The sequence below is a fragment of the Oryctolagus cuniculus genome, chromosome 6, assembly GCF_051225735.1.
Source record: "Oryctolagus cuniculus isolate XC-2025 breed Fujian yellow rabbit chromosome 6, ASM5122573v1, whole genome shotgun sequence".
Classification (NCBI taxonomy): Eukaryota; Metazoa; Chordata; class Mammalia; order Lagomorpha; family Leporidae; genus Oryctolagus; species Oryctolagus cuniculus.
In genome coordinates, this window is record NC_142872.1 from 68,017,558 (window position 1) to 68,029,986 (window position 12,429).

The 12,429-nt window shown below is 49.6% G+C and overlaps 1 protein-coding gene across 1 annotated transcript in view; it reads left to right on the plus strand.

The window, feature by feature from the left end:
* GFPT2 (glutamine--fructose-6-phosphate transaminase 2) overlaps window positions 1–12,429 on the plus strand; it is a 48,382-nt gene that overhangs the window by 22,504 nt on the left and 13,449 nt on the right. Inside the window, exons 6-12 of the mRNA XM_008275002.4 lie at window positions 483–617; window positions 3,079–3,140; window positions 6,442–6,521; window positions 6,967–7,084; window positions 9,971–10,134; window positions 11,620–11,715; window positions 12,310–12,407. Of these exons, the coding sequence (XP_008273224.1) occupies window positions 483–617; window positions 3,079–3,140; window positions 6,442–6,521; window positions 6,967–7,084; window positions 9,971–10,134; window positions 11,620–11,715; window positions 12,310–12,407 (753 nt within the window). The remainder of the gene's footprint in view (window positions 1–482; window positions 618–3,078; window positions 3,141–6,441; window positions 6,522–6,966; window positions 7,085–9,970; window positions 10,135–11,619; window positions 11,716–12,309; window positions 12,408–12,429) is intronic.

Here is a 12,429-nt window from a genome sequence, read left to right on the forward strand (position 1 = left end):
AGACAGCAGGGCACTCATTGTCCTTCAGGGCCCACAGTGGAGGCACAGAATTAAAATCTCTGGATGTCCGTTCTGTTAAAGTAGCCACATAGTGGAATGCCTCTGCTCCTAGGCTCCTAGCCCATGGAATGCGGGTGGGCAGTCTGACGCGGCTGAGGTGGGACAGGGGGTGTGGTGCTGGTGGGGGCGTAGGTGGGATTGACTCAACATATTTTATCATTTCGGCTGCGGGGATTTTGCAACATCCAGATTATTGGCAAAGACAGGCTCCGCGGAGCAATGAGCTCAGGGAGTTCGGGGGGTGACTCAGAGGCGTTTGGCTGTGCGATTCTGGCAAACACTTTTCATCCCTCCCGGTTTCCCTCGGCCTCGCCTTAAGTCACTTCGAGGGCAAATCATCAGGGAGTAGAAGGAGTTGCCCCGGCCAGCATTGCACAATAGTCACCACTATCTGACAGTCTGTGTCCAACCACATGTTCCAGGAAAGCAAAGGTTATGAGTTTGAGTCAGAAACAGACACGGAGACCATCGCCAAGCTGATTAAATATGTGTTCGACAACAGAGAAACTGAGGACATTACGTTTTCAACGCTGGTCGAGAGGGTCATTCAGCAACTGGTGAGTTACACGCTCCATCCATCTAAACTATTCCTTCATTTTCCTAAGCACTTCCGGGGCAAACTGGCACAAAGCGCTGAGGATGAAAGATGGCTCATCTGTAGTAGGTGGCCTTAAGATGTTACCTCCTTGTAAACTGGGGAAAGTTCTGTGCTTCGGGTAGCACACGTCCAACAGAAAGAGTGCCTTGCCTCATTTTAACACCTGTGCCATCGTGACTGGCCTTGCAATCTGACACATCACACGTGAACGTGGCCATGGCAGCTGGGGTTGTCATCTTTTCTGCTGAGTTGTGTTCTGTGTTAACATACCCGGCATGAATTTAACTGATGTTGGAGACTTGCCATTATTTTCTTTCCTCTTTCCTTGGTAAAGCAATTATTGGTTATAGGGAAGCCATGCCCTCAGTTACTAAGTGGGATTAGAAAGAAGAGGAAGTAGAGCCAGCAGGTGCGGATTTCTGAGGTGTTTGATTACAGAAAGGCTTGTAGTGTTGTGGTGGGAGATGGCAGAGGTCACTTGTAGGCTGAAGGAGAGAGCCAGGAACCTGGAGATATCCCAGAGGGCTAGCGCAAGGGAGCACAGCGCCTGCAGAGGGGTGTGCACGCCGGGGGAACTGGCTCCCTCTTTGGAGAGGGAGGAAGTGAAGACATGGGCAGGGGTCCCCAGAGCCCATCCTCCCTGCTGTCATTGCTGTCAGATAGCTCCTCCCAGGTGGTGGCAGCCTGGAGACAGCGGTCAGGACTGGGAATCCTAAACATTCTGTTCAGCAGCCGCTGGAAGCGCCACCCCGGGGTTAACTGTATATCAGAATCCAGGAGTGAAGTGTAAAGTCAGTCTACTGGCGAAGCCCTTTGCCCTATAACTTCCAATTTGGGTAATCCCCAATTTAGAGGATATATTTATAAATAAGAGCTCATCTCATACATTAGTTTCTCAGGGGATTGGTTCCAGCACCTCCGCCCCTCCACATCGATTCCAAAATCTGCAATGCCCGAGTCCCTTTCATCAAATGGGGTAGCGTTTGTGTAGAACCCAAGCACATCCTCCTGTATACTTGAAATCGTCCCAGATTCCTTATAATCCCTAATACAGTGTAAGTGCTATGTGAATCGTTGCTGTACTGTATTGCTTAGGGGATAATGATAAGAAAAAAAAAAAGACTGCACTGCTTCAGTACAGACATGATCCTAACTATTGTAGCTAACTACATAGTACAGGTCAGCAACAATGTAACATTTTTTTTCCAAATAGTTTCCATCCATATTGGTTGCAGGGCAGATTGCACTTTAATGTAAGGCATAACTTCTGGTATTAAATACTGTGAACAAATTTGGTACTGCAGCACAGTACTTCCTCTCTCCCATTTGTAATTTTACATTTTGGAGGTACCGCCCCCTCCTGGCACCTCGCTTACCAGAAACAGCACAGAGCTGTTATTGGCCGAGACCCGGAAGTGTTTTTCTATTCCCTCCTCCTTGTTTACAAAGCAGCAGTTGGATGTCAGGTCGCTCAGGATCTGCCTGCAGCCCCTTCATCCTGGGCTGTTTGAAAGATCCTTTGAGGACCCGATGCCCAGTATGGGCGCCCCAGGCTGTGAAGTTGAGTTGCAACCTGGATGTGACACGCTGACACCAGGGCCTTGGGTCTGCCCGGGGTCCCCTCGCTTGGGGGGTTTCACATGGAAGTTTGGATTTTGCAGTTGGCTGTGTATAACTGAGGTCTATAAGGGTCATGGTGACTTAGTACAGGATGGAGAGAATATAGGAAAATCTTGGCACCAAGAATCTAAATTTGGTGTGTGGAGTGAAGAATTACACAAGCCAGCGGGCTGGGGCACAGAGCCAGTGACAGCTGGCCCCTCAGAAACCACAATAACAACGATGAAAGCAATTTCGGTTTCTCTTGGCTTCTCTATGTGTCAGGCTGATCATCATGCCAGAAGCCACACAGGTAGGACTGTTCTCACCTCTTGCACACGTGAGGAAACCAGGCACAAAGAAAACTAAAAGAGACTGCTGGGTCAAGGGGTGGACCCTGCAGCTCTGTGTTGGGTAAGCACAGCTCATAGATTAGCCGCTGGAGTCCTCCCTGATTAGGCACTAGGCTGAGGCTTAAGGCAGAGCTTCCCCAAACCCCGCCCCCAGTTCTCATTTTCTGTGGCTCCGCCCAGCTGGTCACAGAGCCAGCATCCCTGATGGGGCTTCTTGTGGCTGATAGGGCTCATCTGAAATCCACAAGCCCTGGCCTCTGCTATCTCAGCATGGAGCCTACCGTCTGCAATGCTTTCCTCCTAACATCACCCTGCACCTGCTGTTCCTGCATCTACACTCCCCCTCCCCACACACATGATCCCAGGTTTGACTGCTGAGAAGAGAGGCCCAGGAAGACCAGTCTCCGGTGCAGGCACTGGCTTGGCCAGCCAGAAGGAGTGATCCTTGGCTGTTTCATGTGTTTTCAGGAAGGGGCATTTGCGCTGGTTTTCAAGAGCATCCACTACCCAGGAGAAGCCGTTGCCACAAGGTGAGGAGCAATACATTGACATTTCCAGTACCAAACAAATACCATGAAGCCGCTCAGCTCGAGGCACAGGGAGAGGTGGGGCTTCTGGCACATATAAGCTGCTTTCTGTCTTAAAGCAGAACTGTGGCCGAGCTGAGACTGTGCCCCACCATCTCTGCAGCTGGTGATGCTGAGAGCTTCTGATTGTTTTTGTTTTTAATTAATTAATTTATTTGAGAGGCAGAATTACAGACAGAGAGAGGGAGAGAGAGAGAGAATGAGGTTTTCCATCCACTGGTTCAGTCCCCAGATGGCTGCAACAGCCAGAGTTGGGTTGATCGGAAGCCAGGAGCCAGGAGCCTCTTCTGGGTCTCCTATATGGGTGTAAGGACCCAAGAACTTGGGCCATCTTCTACTGCTTTCCCAGGCTATAGCAGAAAGCTGGATCGGAAGAGGAGCAGCTGGAACACTAGCTGGCACCCGTATGGGACGCAGGTGGAGGCTTAGCCTACAAGGCCATGGCAATGGCCCCTAGAAAGACAATTTAAATTGCTTCCCCACTGGACCCAGAACTGTCTGTGATTTGCTTTAGATACAGTGAAAGATGGTCCAAAATAATCAAGGTATGTCTCCAAGTCAGAAACCATGTCCCCTACCTTGAGAAACCGGAAGAGGCGCAAACAAGTCACCCCTTGTGGAAACAGGGTCTGCTGTTACTGCAAAAATAGTGAGGGCCTGGCTGGAGGCAGGGTAGCAAATTTAAGGCACATCCGTGGGCTGCCTTCAGGCTCGCAATCAAGTTAGTCCCTTTTCCAGACATTTGATTGAGGTAAAATGTTACCCATTGTATTGAATTAACGAGTTTGAGGCAGCTCTCTCACTTTGCCTTATTAAAACACCCTCAGGGTTTTCTTCTTGTTAATAAATGAATATGTAGGGAGGAAAGCACACACTTAGTCCAGTAGGTCTCCCTTTCCCCAAAGTTTGCTTTCTTTAGTTTCACCCGTAGTCAATCTTAGTGTGAAAATACTAAGTGGAGGGGCCGCTGCCTGCAGTGCCAGCCTCCCATATGGGCGCCGGTCTGTGTCCCAGCTGCTCCTCTTCCCACCAGCTCTCTGCTATGGCCTGGGAAAGCAGTAGAAGATGGCCCAAGTGCTTGGGCCCCTGAAGCTCCTGGTTTCAGATTGGCCCAGCTCTGGCCATTGTGTTCATTTGGGGAGTGAACCAGTAGATGGAAGACCTCTCTCTCTCTCTCTCTCTCTCTCTTTTTGCCCATGCCTCTCTGTGACTCTTCCTTTCAAATAAATAAATAAGTAAATCTGAAAAAATCAGTGAAGAAAATTCCAGAAAGAAGCAATTTGAGAGTCTTAACCTTTATACAGTAAATGGCTATAATTGCTTTACCTTATTGAGTTCTTCATCTCTTGTTAATCTCTTTCTGTGCCTAACTTATAATTCAGCTTCATCGTGGCTTATATAGCGGGTGGTACTGGCTGGCTTCAGGCGCCCCTGGGGGTCTTGGAGTGAGTCCCCTGCTGTCAGGGGCTTTGGCTCTGGAGTTTTTCCTGCCTGGGTTCTGACTAAGGGTCACACTGTTAGAAAGTTTGAGTTTCAAAAGCCAACAGCTGGTGTCTAGGCACATCTATTGTAAATTTGGATCGCATGCTCTCATTTATAAGAATAAGCAAAGAATTAGACTTTGAAGGCAGCGTGCCATTAAAAGTCACAGAATTTTTTTTTTTTTAATTGAGAGAGAGAGAGAGACAGAGAGAAAGGCCTTCCTTCCTTCCGTTGGTTCACCCCCCAAATGGCCACTAAGGCCGGTGCGCTGCACCGATCCAAAGCCAGGAGCCAGGTGCTTCCTCCTGGTCTCCCATGTGGGTGCAGGGCCCAAGCACATGGGCCATCCTCCACTGCCTTCCTGGGCCATAGCAGAGAGCTGGCCTGGAAGAGGGGCAACCAGGACAGAATCCAGCGCCCCAACCAGGACTAGAACCCCTGGTGCCGGCGCTGCAGGCGGAGGATTAGCCTTGAGCCATGGCACCGGCCCAGAATAAGGTTTTAAACTCTTTCACCACTGGAAGTAGTGAGCCAGCAGTGACCTCAAGCGCTGTCCCGAGGGTTCCCTCCATGTGTGTGGAGAGCTGCTGGCCAAGTGGGTCCCTAGGAGGGGAGACCTGAGTCAGAGCCCCTCACCCACCTGGCTGCGAGAGTCTCTGCCTCATGCAAATCACTCTTCCTTGATGATGAGGGCCACCTTGCACTCCATCTGTGAGGTGTCACTCATGCAGAAACGAAGCCACCCTGGAAAGGGTCTGAGGCAGCCCCCAAGGCAGAGGTCAGTTGTCCCTTGGCTTGTGTGGGGGATTGGTTTCAGAACTCTCGAGGACAGCAAAAATCTGTGAATGTTCAAGTTCCTTCTACAAAGTGTCATAGAGTCCGTGTAGAACCTGTGCACATCCTCCTGTATACTTTAAATTACTCACTGGAGAGGCAGAGAGGGGGAAGACAGGCAGAGAGTTCTCATCCAGGCTGATTCATTCCTCCAGATGCCTGCAATGGCCAGGGCTGGACCAGAGCCAAGGCTGGGAGCCAGGAGCTCAATCCAGGTCTTCTGTGTGGGTGGCAGGGACCAGGCACTTGAGCCATCACTACTACAATAGTCAGGAACCAGAATCAGGGATCAAACGCAAGCACACTGATGTGGGACCCGGCCAGACACCGGCCCCTCCCATGTATTTGAAAGCATCTCTAGACTATCACAACACCTGGTCCAGTACCGACATGTCACTTCATTCATGTGCATTTGAGATGGTATTCCTTGCACAGCAAACTAAGATTTGCTTTCTCCTCATTTATGGGCTTTTTCCCCCCAATATTTCTGATCTGTGGTTTGTTTGATCCTTGGATATGGGGCACACACGTTCAGAAGACCAACTCTGCACACAAAATGCAGTTAGTTGAGTGCCCACTCAAGCTAGGGAGTGACAGAGCTAGACAAGAGGGCATCTCTGGGTGGACCACCGTGAACTGGAGGGGTCCCTCATCTCTGGTCCCCTGACGATGGAGGTCAGACAGGTTACCAGGCTCACTGGACGGCGGATGAGGCTGTTAGTGATCCAGGGTTCACATACTGGGCTGCCATTCCTACTCCAGACCTTGAGGGCATCTTCCTGTGGTCATATCATCTACCCCCATGGGACAGAAACATAGCTCCCTGCTACAGGGGAAAAGCTTGATTTGGGAATGCCACCCCAATATGAGGTGACATCCAGTCCTGAGTGTCTGAGGCAATGGCTGACTTGACTCCTTCTTCCTCCAGGAGAGGCAGCCCACTGCTCATCGGGGTGCGGAGCAAGTACAAACTCTCCACGGAGCAGATCCCCATCCTGTACAGATCATGTAAGTCTCCCCTTGCAGGACTTGAACAGGCAGCTCCCCTCCAAGGCAAGGACACAACCCCCTGGGGCCACACCAGCCTGCAGCTTCAGGTCTAAGAGAATTTCAAGCAACTGAGATTTGGCTCCATTTTAAAAAAAGCTTTTCATTATGGATATTTTCAAACATGCACAATAGTAGAGAGCCCAGTATAATGGCAACTGTGTGCTGATTGGAGTGTTTCTTTGGTTTGTTTCTGTTTGCATTGCTCTCACGTTGCAGCCGTTTCAAATGCTCTTGAGGGGAGTGGTACTGTGCTATTTGGGGAGCTTTTATACAATTTGGCTGGCACAGCCAGAGCTAAAAATTGCAGTATCTCCCACACGTATTCAAAAGGGAGATGGGCTCCTTGCCGCGTGTGAAGCAAACCAGAGGCTGCTGGGATTTGCATCGTCGCTTTGTTTGCTAGGTACGATTGAGAATGCAAAGAGCACCTGCAAAGCCAGGACCAGGAGGCTAGACAGCTCCACCTGCCTTCATGCTGTGGGTGATAAGGCCGTGGAATTCTTCTTCGCTTCCGATGCAAGGTAAGCGTCCAGGTGCCTTCTTTGCTGGGATCATGTCATCAAAGAGTGGCTGTCTGAACACCAGTCTTTTCTCCTCATGCTCCTTGGATTGTTGTCTCAGGATTAGGAGCCGAGGCAGACCTCAGCCCTCAGGGGTCCTCCCTCTGAGATCTCTGTGTTGTGGGCACACATGTGATGACTCTGGGTAGCCCAGTGGCCAAGAGCCGCATGGTGTAGGCCTTCACAAGTTAATTGAGTTAGTTGCCAACATTTTATAATGGGAAAGATTCACAGAAAAAGCTGATTTCTTGCTTCTCTGGAGAAAATAGCAGATCTGGGCACCCTGGACCCTGCTGCCCCCTGGCCCCACTGCCTGGGGCTGTACTTGACTGCTCCTTTAGATGGCCCAAGTGGCCATCACATCACTCTCTTTTGAGCTCTGGCCATTTGCAACCCAGAGCCAGGATTTAAGGGTTTGCCCAGTTGGTTCCAAAATTCAAAAATCACCAATCCGAAGAATAATAATTTTTGAAATGTGAGAAATTCAGCTTCGTATACATTTTATAGTCACAGACATCATTCAGGAAGAGAGGAGAGACAGAACAAAACTCCCAAACCAGAGAGTGATCCAACATGGGAAGTGAGATACTCAGCAGACTCATAGAATGGCGGATGTCCTAAATAGCACTCTGGCCTCAGAATCAGCCCTAAAGGCACTCGGATCTGGCTGAAAAGCCCATGAGAGTATTTCAGGCATGGAAAGCCAAGACACTCTGGCAAAAAGATCTCTGTGAATGAGATCCCAGTGGAAAGAACAGGTCTTCAAAGAGGGAGGTGCCTTTCTCTGAAGGGAGGAGAGAACCTCCACTTTGACTATGACCTTGTCTAAACAAGATAAGAGTCGGAGAATTCAAGGGGCTTCCATAGCCTTGGAAACTCATGACTGGTGCATAGGGAGATTACTGATGCCATAAACAGGAGTGTCAATTTGTAAAGTCAACAACAGGAGTCACTGTGCACTTACTCCTCATGTAGGATCTCTGTCCTTAATGTGCTGTACACTGAGGCTTAATGCTATAACGAGTACTCAAACAGTATATTTCACTTTGTGTTTCTATGGGGGTGCAAACGATTGAAATCTTTACTTAATGTACACTAAACTGATCTTCTGTAAAAAAAAAAAAAAAAAGAAATTATCAATTCCCAACTTGACTCTCACTGGGATTAAACATGACAATAGGTCTGATCTGATTTCATCATCATTTAAAAAAAATCATCTATTATTTTTCACTTTATGTTTCTGTGTGGGAACAAACTGTTGAAATCCTTACTTAAGGTATACTAAGCTGATCTTCTGTATATTAAGATAATCGAAAATGAATCTTGATGTGAATGGAAGGGGAGAGGGAGTGGGAAAGGGGAGGGTTGTGGGTGGGAGGGACGGTATGGGGGGGAAAGCCATTGTAACCCATGAGTCGTACTTTGGAAATTTATATTCATTAAATAAAAGATAAAAAAAAAAAACAAAAAACTTCCAAACCACCTTACTGCTATTTAATAGAACACTGTGATCACCAGTACTATCTCTTCCACCCAAGCCTTTACTGTTTATTTCCATTTGGATGTGGGTGTGAGTGTGTGTGTGTGTGTGTGTGTGTGTTTGACTCTCTGTATGTCTGCGTCTCTATGTGAGTCTGGTATGGGTGTGTGTGTGTGTGTGTGAGAGAGAGAGAGAGAGAGAGAGAAAGAAGTCCTCGTGGTGTTGTCTAACATGTTCCTCTGTCCACTGCATTTCTTGTAACCCAGAATTTACCCGTTTCCAGGGGCTTGATCTTGTTCAGTTTTTATTTATTTTTGCACAATTACACAGGTGAGGTATGTCCTTCCACAGGAGACACACAATGTTTCACTGTCTCCTTCTTGTGTTAAGATGATTGGGATCCAAGTGCTGGTGGCCTTGTCCATCCACCATAAAGCTTCTCTTGGTTTTATCTCTCATGGCTCAACAGCCATAAAGCAGTCTTGATTAGAGCTTCTAATAATTAGAAGCCCTTAAATTCATGATTCTAATTCAACCGTTCCTTTTTTATTAACAGTATTACTTAGTTGTTTATTGATTGATTTGCATTTTATTTGAAAGGCACAGAAATGCAGAAAGATAGACACTCAGACAGAAATTTCATCTACTGGTCAGTTCAGGTCCCCCATGTGAGTGGCAGGAATCCTCCTACTTGAGCCGTCATCTGCCACCTCCTGGAGCCTACGTTAGCAGGAAGTTGGACTTGGAAGCATAGTTGGGGCTAGAACCCAAGCACTTCAATATGGCATCCCAAGCACATCTTAACCGACGTGCCAAATGTCTGCCTCCCCAGTATTACTTCTATAAAGGGAAACTTGCCTGCATAAACTGAGGTGTTCTGAAAGAGACATTTTTAAAATACAAGTTAAGTGTTTCACTCTTTTCCTTTACATTTCACTACAAGTGTTGCTTCCTGAGCATTCTCCCCAGGTAGCATTGTGTAGACTCTGATTTGGAGAAATCGGTCACAGAAAGACATCCACAAAATGGCTGGGGAAATCTGAATGTACTGGCTGTTTAGTGATCTGAAGGAAACTATGAATTTTAGGAAGGATACTGGTGCTGTAGTAGGTTAAAAATCATCCTTGTCTTTTAGAGACACAAGCTGAACTGTTTACAGAAGAAATGATTCTGGGAGCAATGTCTGGGACTGGAGGGGTGGGGAGGAGGTATAGGGAAGAAGGGGAATGAATGCTTTTGGGGTGGTGTCCTTGTACCCCATATAATGCCAGGGCACGGACTCTATGCTCTGGAGAGTGAGTGACTGCCACCTCGTAACTGTGGAGGGCAAGGCACCATCCCTAACCTCTGTGTCTCCCTTGGCCCAGCGCCATCATAGAGCACACCAACCGGGTCATCTTCCTCGAGGACGACGACATTGCCGCAGTGGCTGATGGGAAACTCTCCATTCACCGGGTCAAGCGCTCGGCTAGTGACGACCCCTCTCGAGCCATCCAGACCTTGCAGATGGAACTGCAGCAGATCATGAAAGGCAGGTGTCCTCTGAGAGTCTGTGTGAAGCAGACACTGGGGCCCTGGCAGGGAGGGCGCTCCCCACATTCTGCCCTACCCTGCATGGGTGCCACAGCCCTGCTGCACCATAGCCCTGGGTGGACTGCAGGTGGCCTGTGGCTCACAAGCAGAGGGGGTGTGAGGAATCTGGCAGCTCCATGGGCCCTATTGTCTGTATCCTGATCCTGTTGAGTCAGGACCTGATTCCCTGGGGTGCATCTGTGCCCAGGCATTATTTCCCCTCCATTGTGGGGTCTGCAGTAAAGAGGGTGTGGACCATTGCTTCCAGAAAGAGAGTCTGTCTCTCTGCACCTACGTTGGTCCCCTTCAACCACTACCCCACTGCACAGTCTGAGTGAACTTTTCAGAACTTTTAAGTCAGGCCCTGCTATCTTTCCACTACTCAAAGCCCTCCAGTGGCTTCTCCCATCCCTAGAATAAAACCCAAACTCCCTGGTGCATCCACCCCCACTAAGCCAAACCTGGCCCTGACGCACTTACCCCTTTGCCCACTATGCGGCCCCATGGGCCTGGCTGCCTCCCTGCCACCAAGACAGGCCGAGTGCTTCCACCTGGGGCCCCTGCACTTTTTTTTTTTTTTTTTTTTTTTGAAAGTCAGAGTTACACAGAGAGAAGGAGAGGCAGAGAGAGAGAGAGAGGTCTAACATCCTCTGGTTCACTCTCCAATTGACCGCAATGGCCGGAGCTGTGCCAATCCAAAGCCAGGAACCAGGAGCTTCTTCCGGGTCTTCCCATATGGGTACAGAGGCCCAAGGCCTTGGGCCATCTTCTACTTATTTCCCAGGCCATAGCAGAGAGCTGGATTGGAAGTGTAGCAGCCAGGACTCGAACCGGTGGCCATATGGGATGCCGTCGGCAGCTTTACCCGCTGTGCCACAGTCCTGCGCTTATTGTTATTGTTATCACAGGACCCTGAGCTTCCTCTGGGTGTTGCCTAAGATCCTTTCCCCGAGTCTGTATCTGCTCTGGCCTCTCCCCAGAACCAGTACCCGCAATGGTCTCCTTCTCAGCCACCTTATTTGTCCCATGGCAGCAGACAGGGAACACTGGTGCTGTGTGGCCTCCCCCAGGCCTGTATCCCCCAGAACACCACCACCAAGTTTGTGGACTTCTCCAAAGCCTCCACGGCTGCTTCTCAGTCAGGGGCACCAGCACCCTGCAGCCTGCGGCAGCTTTGACATTATCCCTTTACTTTCTTCTGGCAGAAGATCACTCTTTGTTCGCCAACAGGCCACAGGCAAACCTCTTCCTTCCTCAAGCTGCAGGGTCTCAAGTGTGAATCAGAGAGGCTGACCTGCTGTGAGGCAGGACGGTCCCTGGGGTCACGCTTGGGGACCTGCAGTGGGTGTCACCCCACGGAAAGACTGTTCCTCCTGATTGAAAGCTCAGTACTGGAAATGTCACTGACTCAAAACTGACCCGTCTCCTGGCGCTTCCTTGCTAGGTAACTTCAGCGCGTTTATGCAGAAGGAGATCTTCGAGCAGCCAGAGTCGGTTTTCAACACCATGAGAGGTCGGGTGAACTTTGAAACCAACACAGGTAACCTGGAAACAGGAGTCGGTGGCTGTTCCTAGCCATGTTGAGTTTGTTGTCTCTTGGAGGACAAAGGCATGGGCCCATGGAAGTAAAGTTTAATGAAAAGAAGCACACCTGATAGACCAAGCAGGCATCTCTGGATGCAGGCTGTCTGGATTCAGACTGGAGCTTTTATGGATTTAGGCATGAGCCCTCTCCTTCCTCCCTGTCAGGGATGTCTCTCTGGGTGGAGGATTCTGGTGTGGAATTCCTAAAATTCCTCCCGAAAGTTCTTAACAGCCCCCTGGGTGCAGAGCAGATAAGAATTCACTTATCTGCCCCCAGGGAGAGGGCTGGGACCCACCCAACCAGGTGACTGAACAAAAGCAGTAATTTAGATGTGTAATGCAGGTCTGCTCCCAAGGCTAACTTCTGTGTTTCTGTCCTCACCCAACACACCCTGGCCAATGTCAACCCAGTTCCCTTAACAACCTCATTGCTGGGGAAGCGCCGCTGCACCCGGTACTGACTGCACGACTGCACGACTGCACGACTGCACGACTGCACGTAGAGGCCGTGTCCCAGCACTGACCTCCCCGCCCCCCATTGTGCCCACAGTGCTCCTGGGCGGCCTGAAGGACCATCTGAAGGAGATCCGCCGCTGCCGCCGGCTCATCGTAATTGGCTGTGGGACCAGCTACCATGCCGCCGTGGCTGTAAGTGCACCGTGCTAGAGTC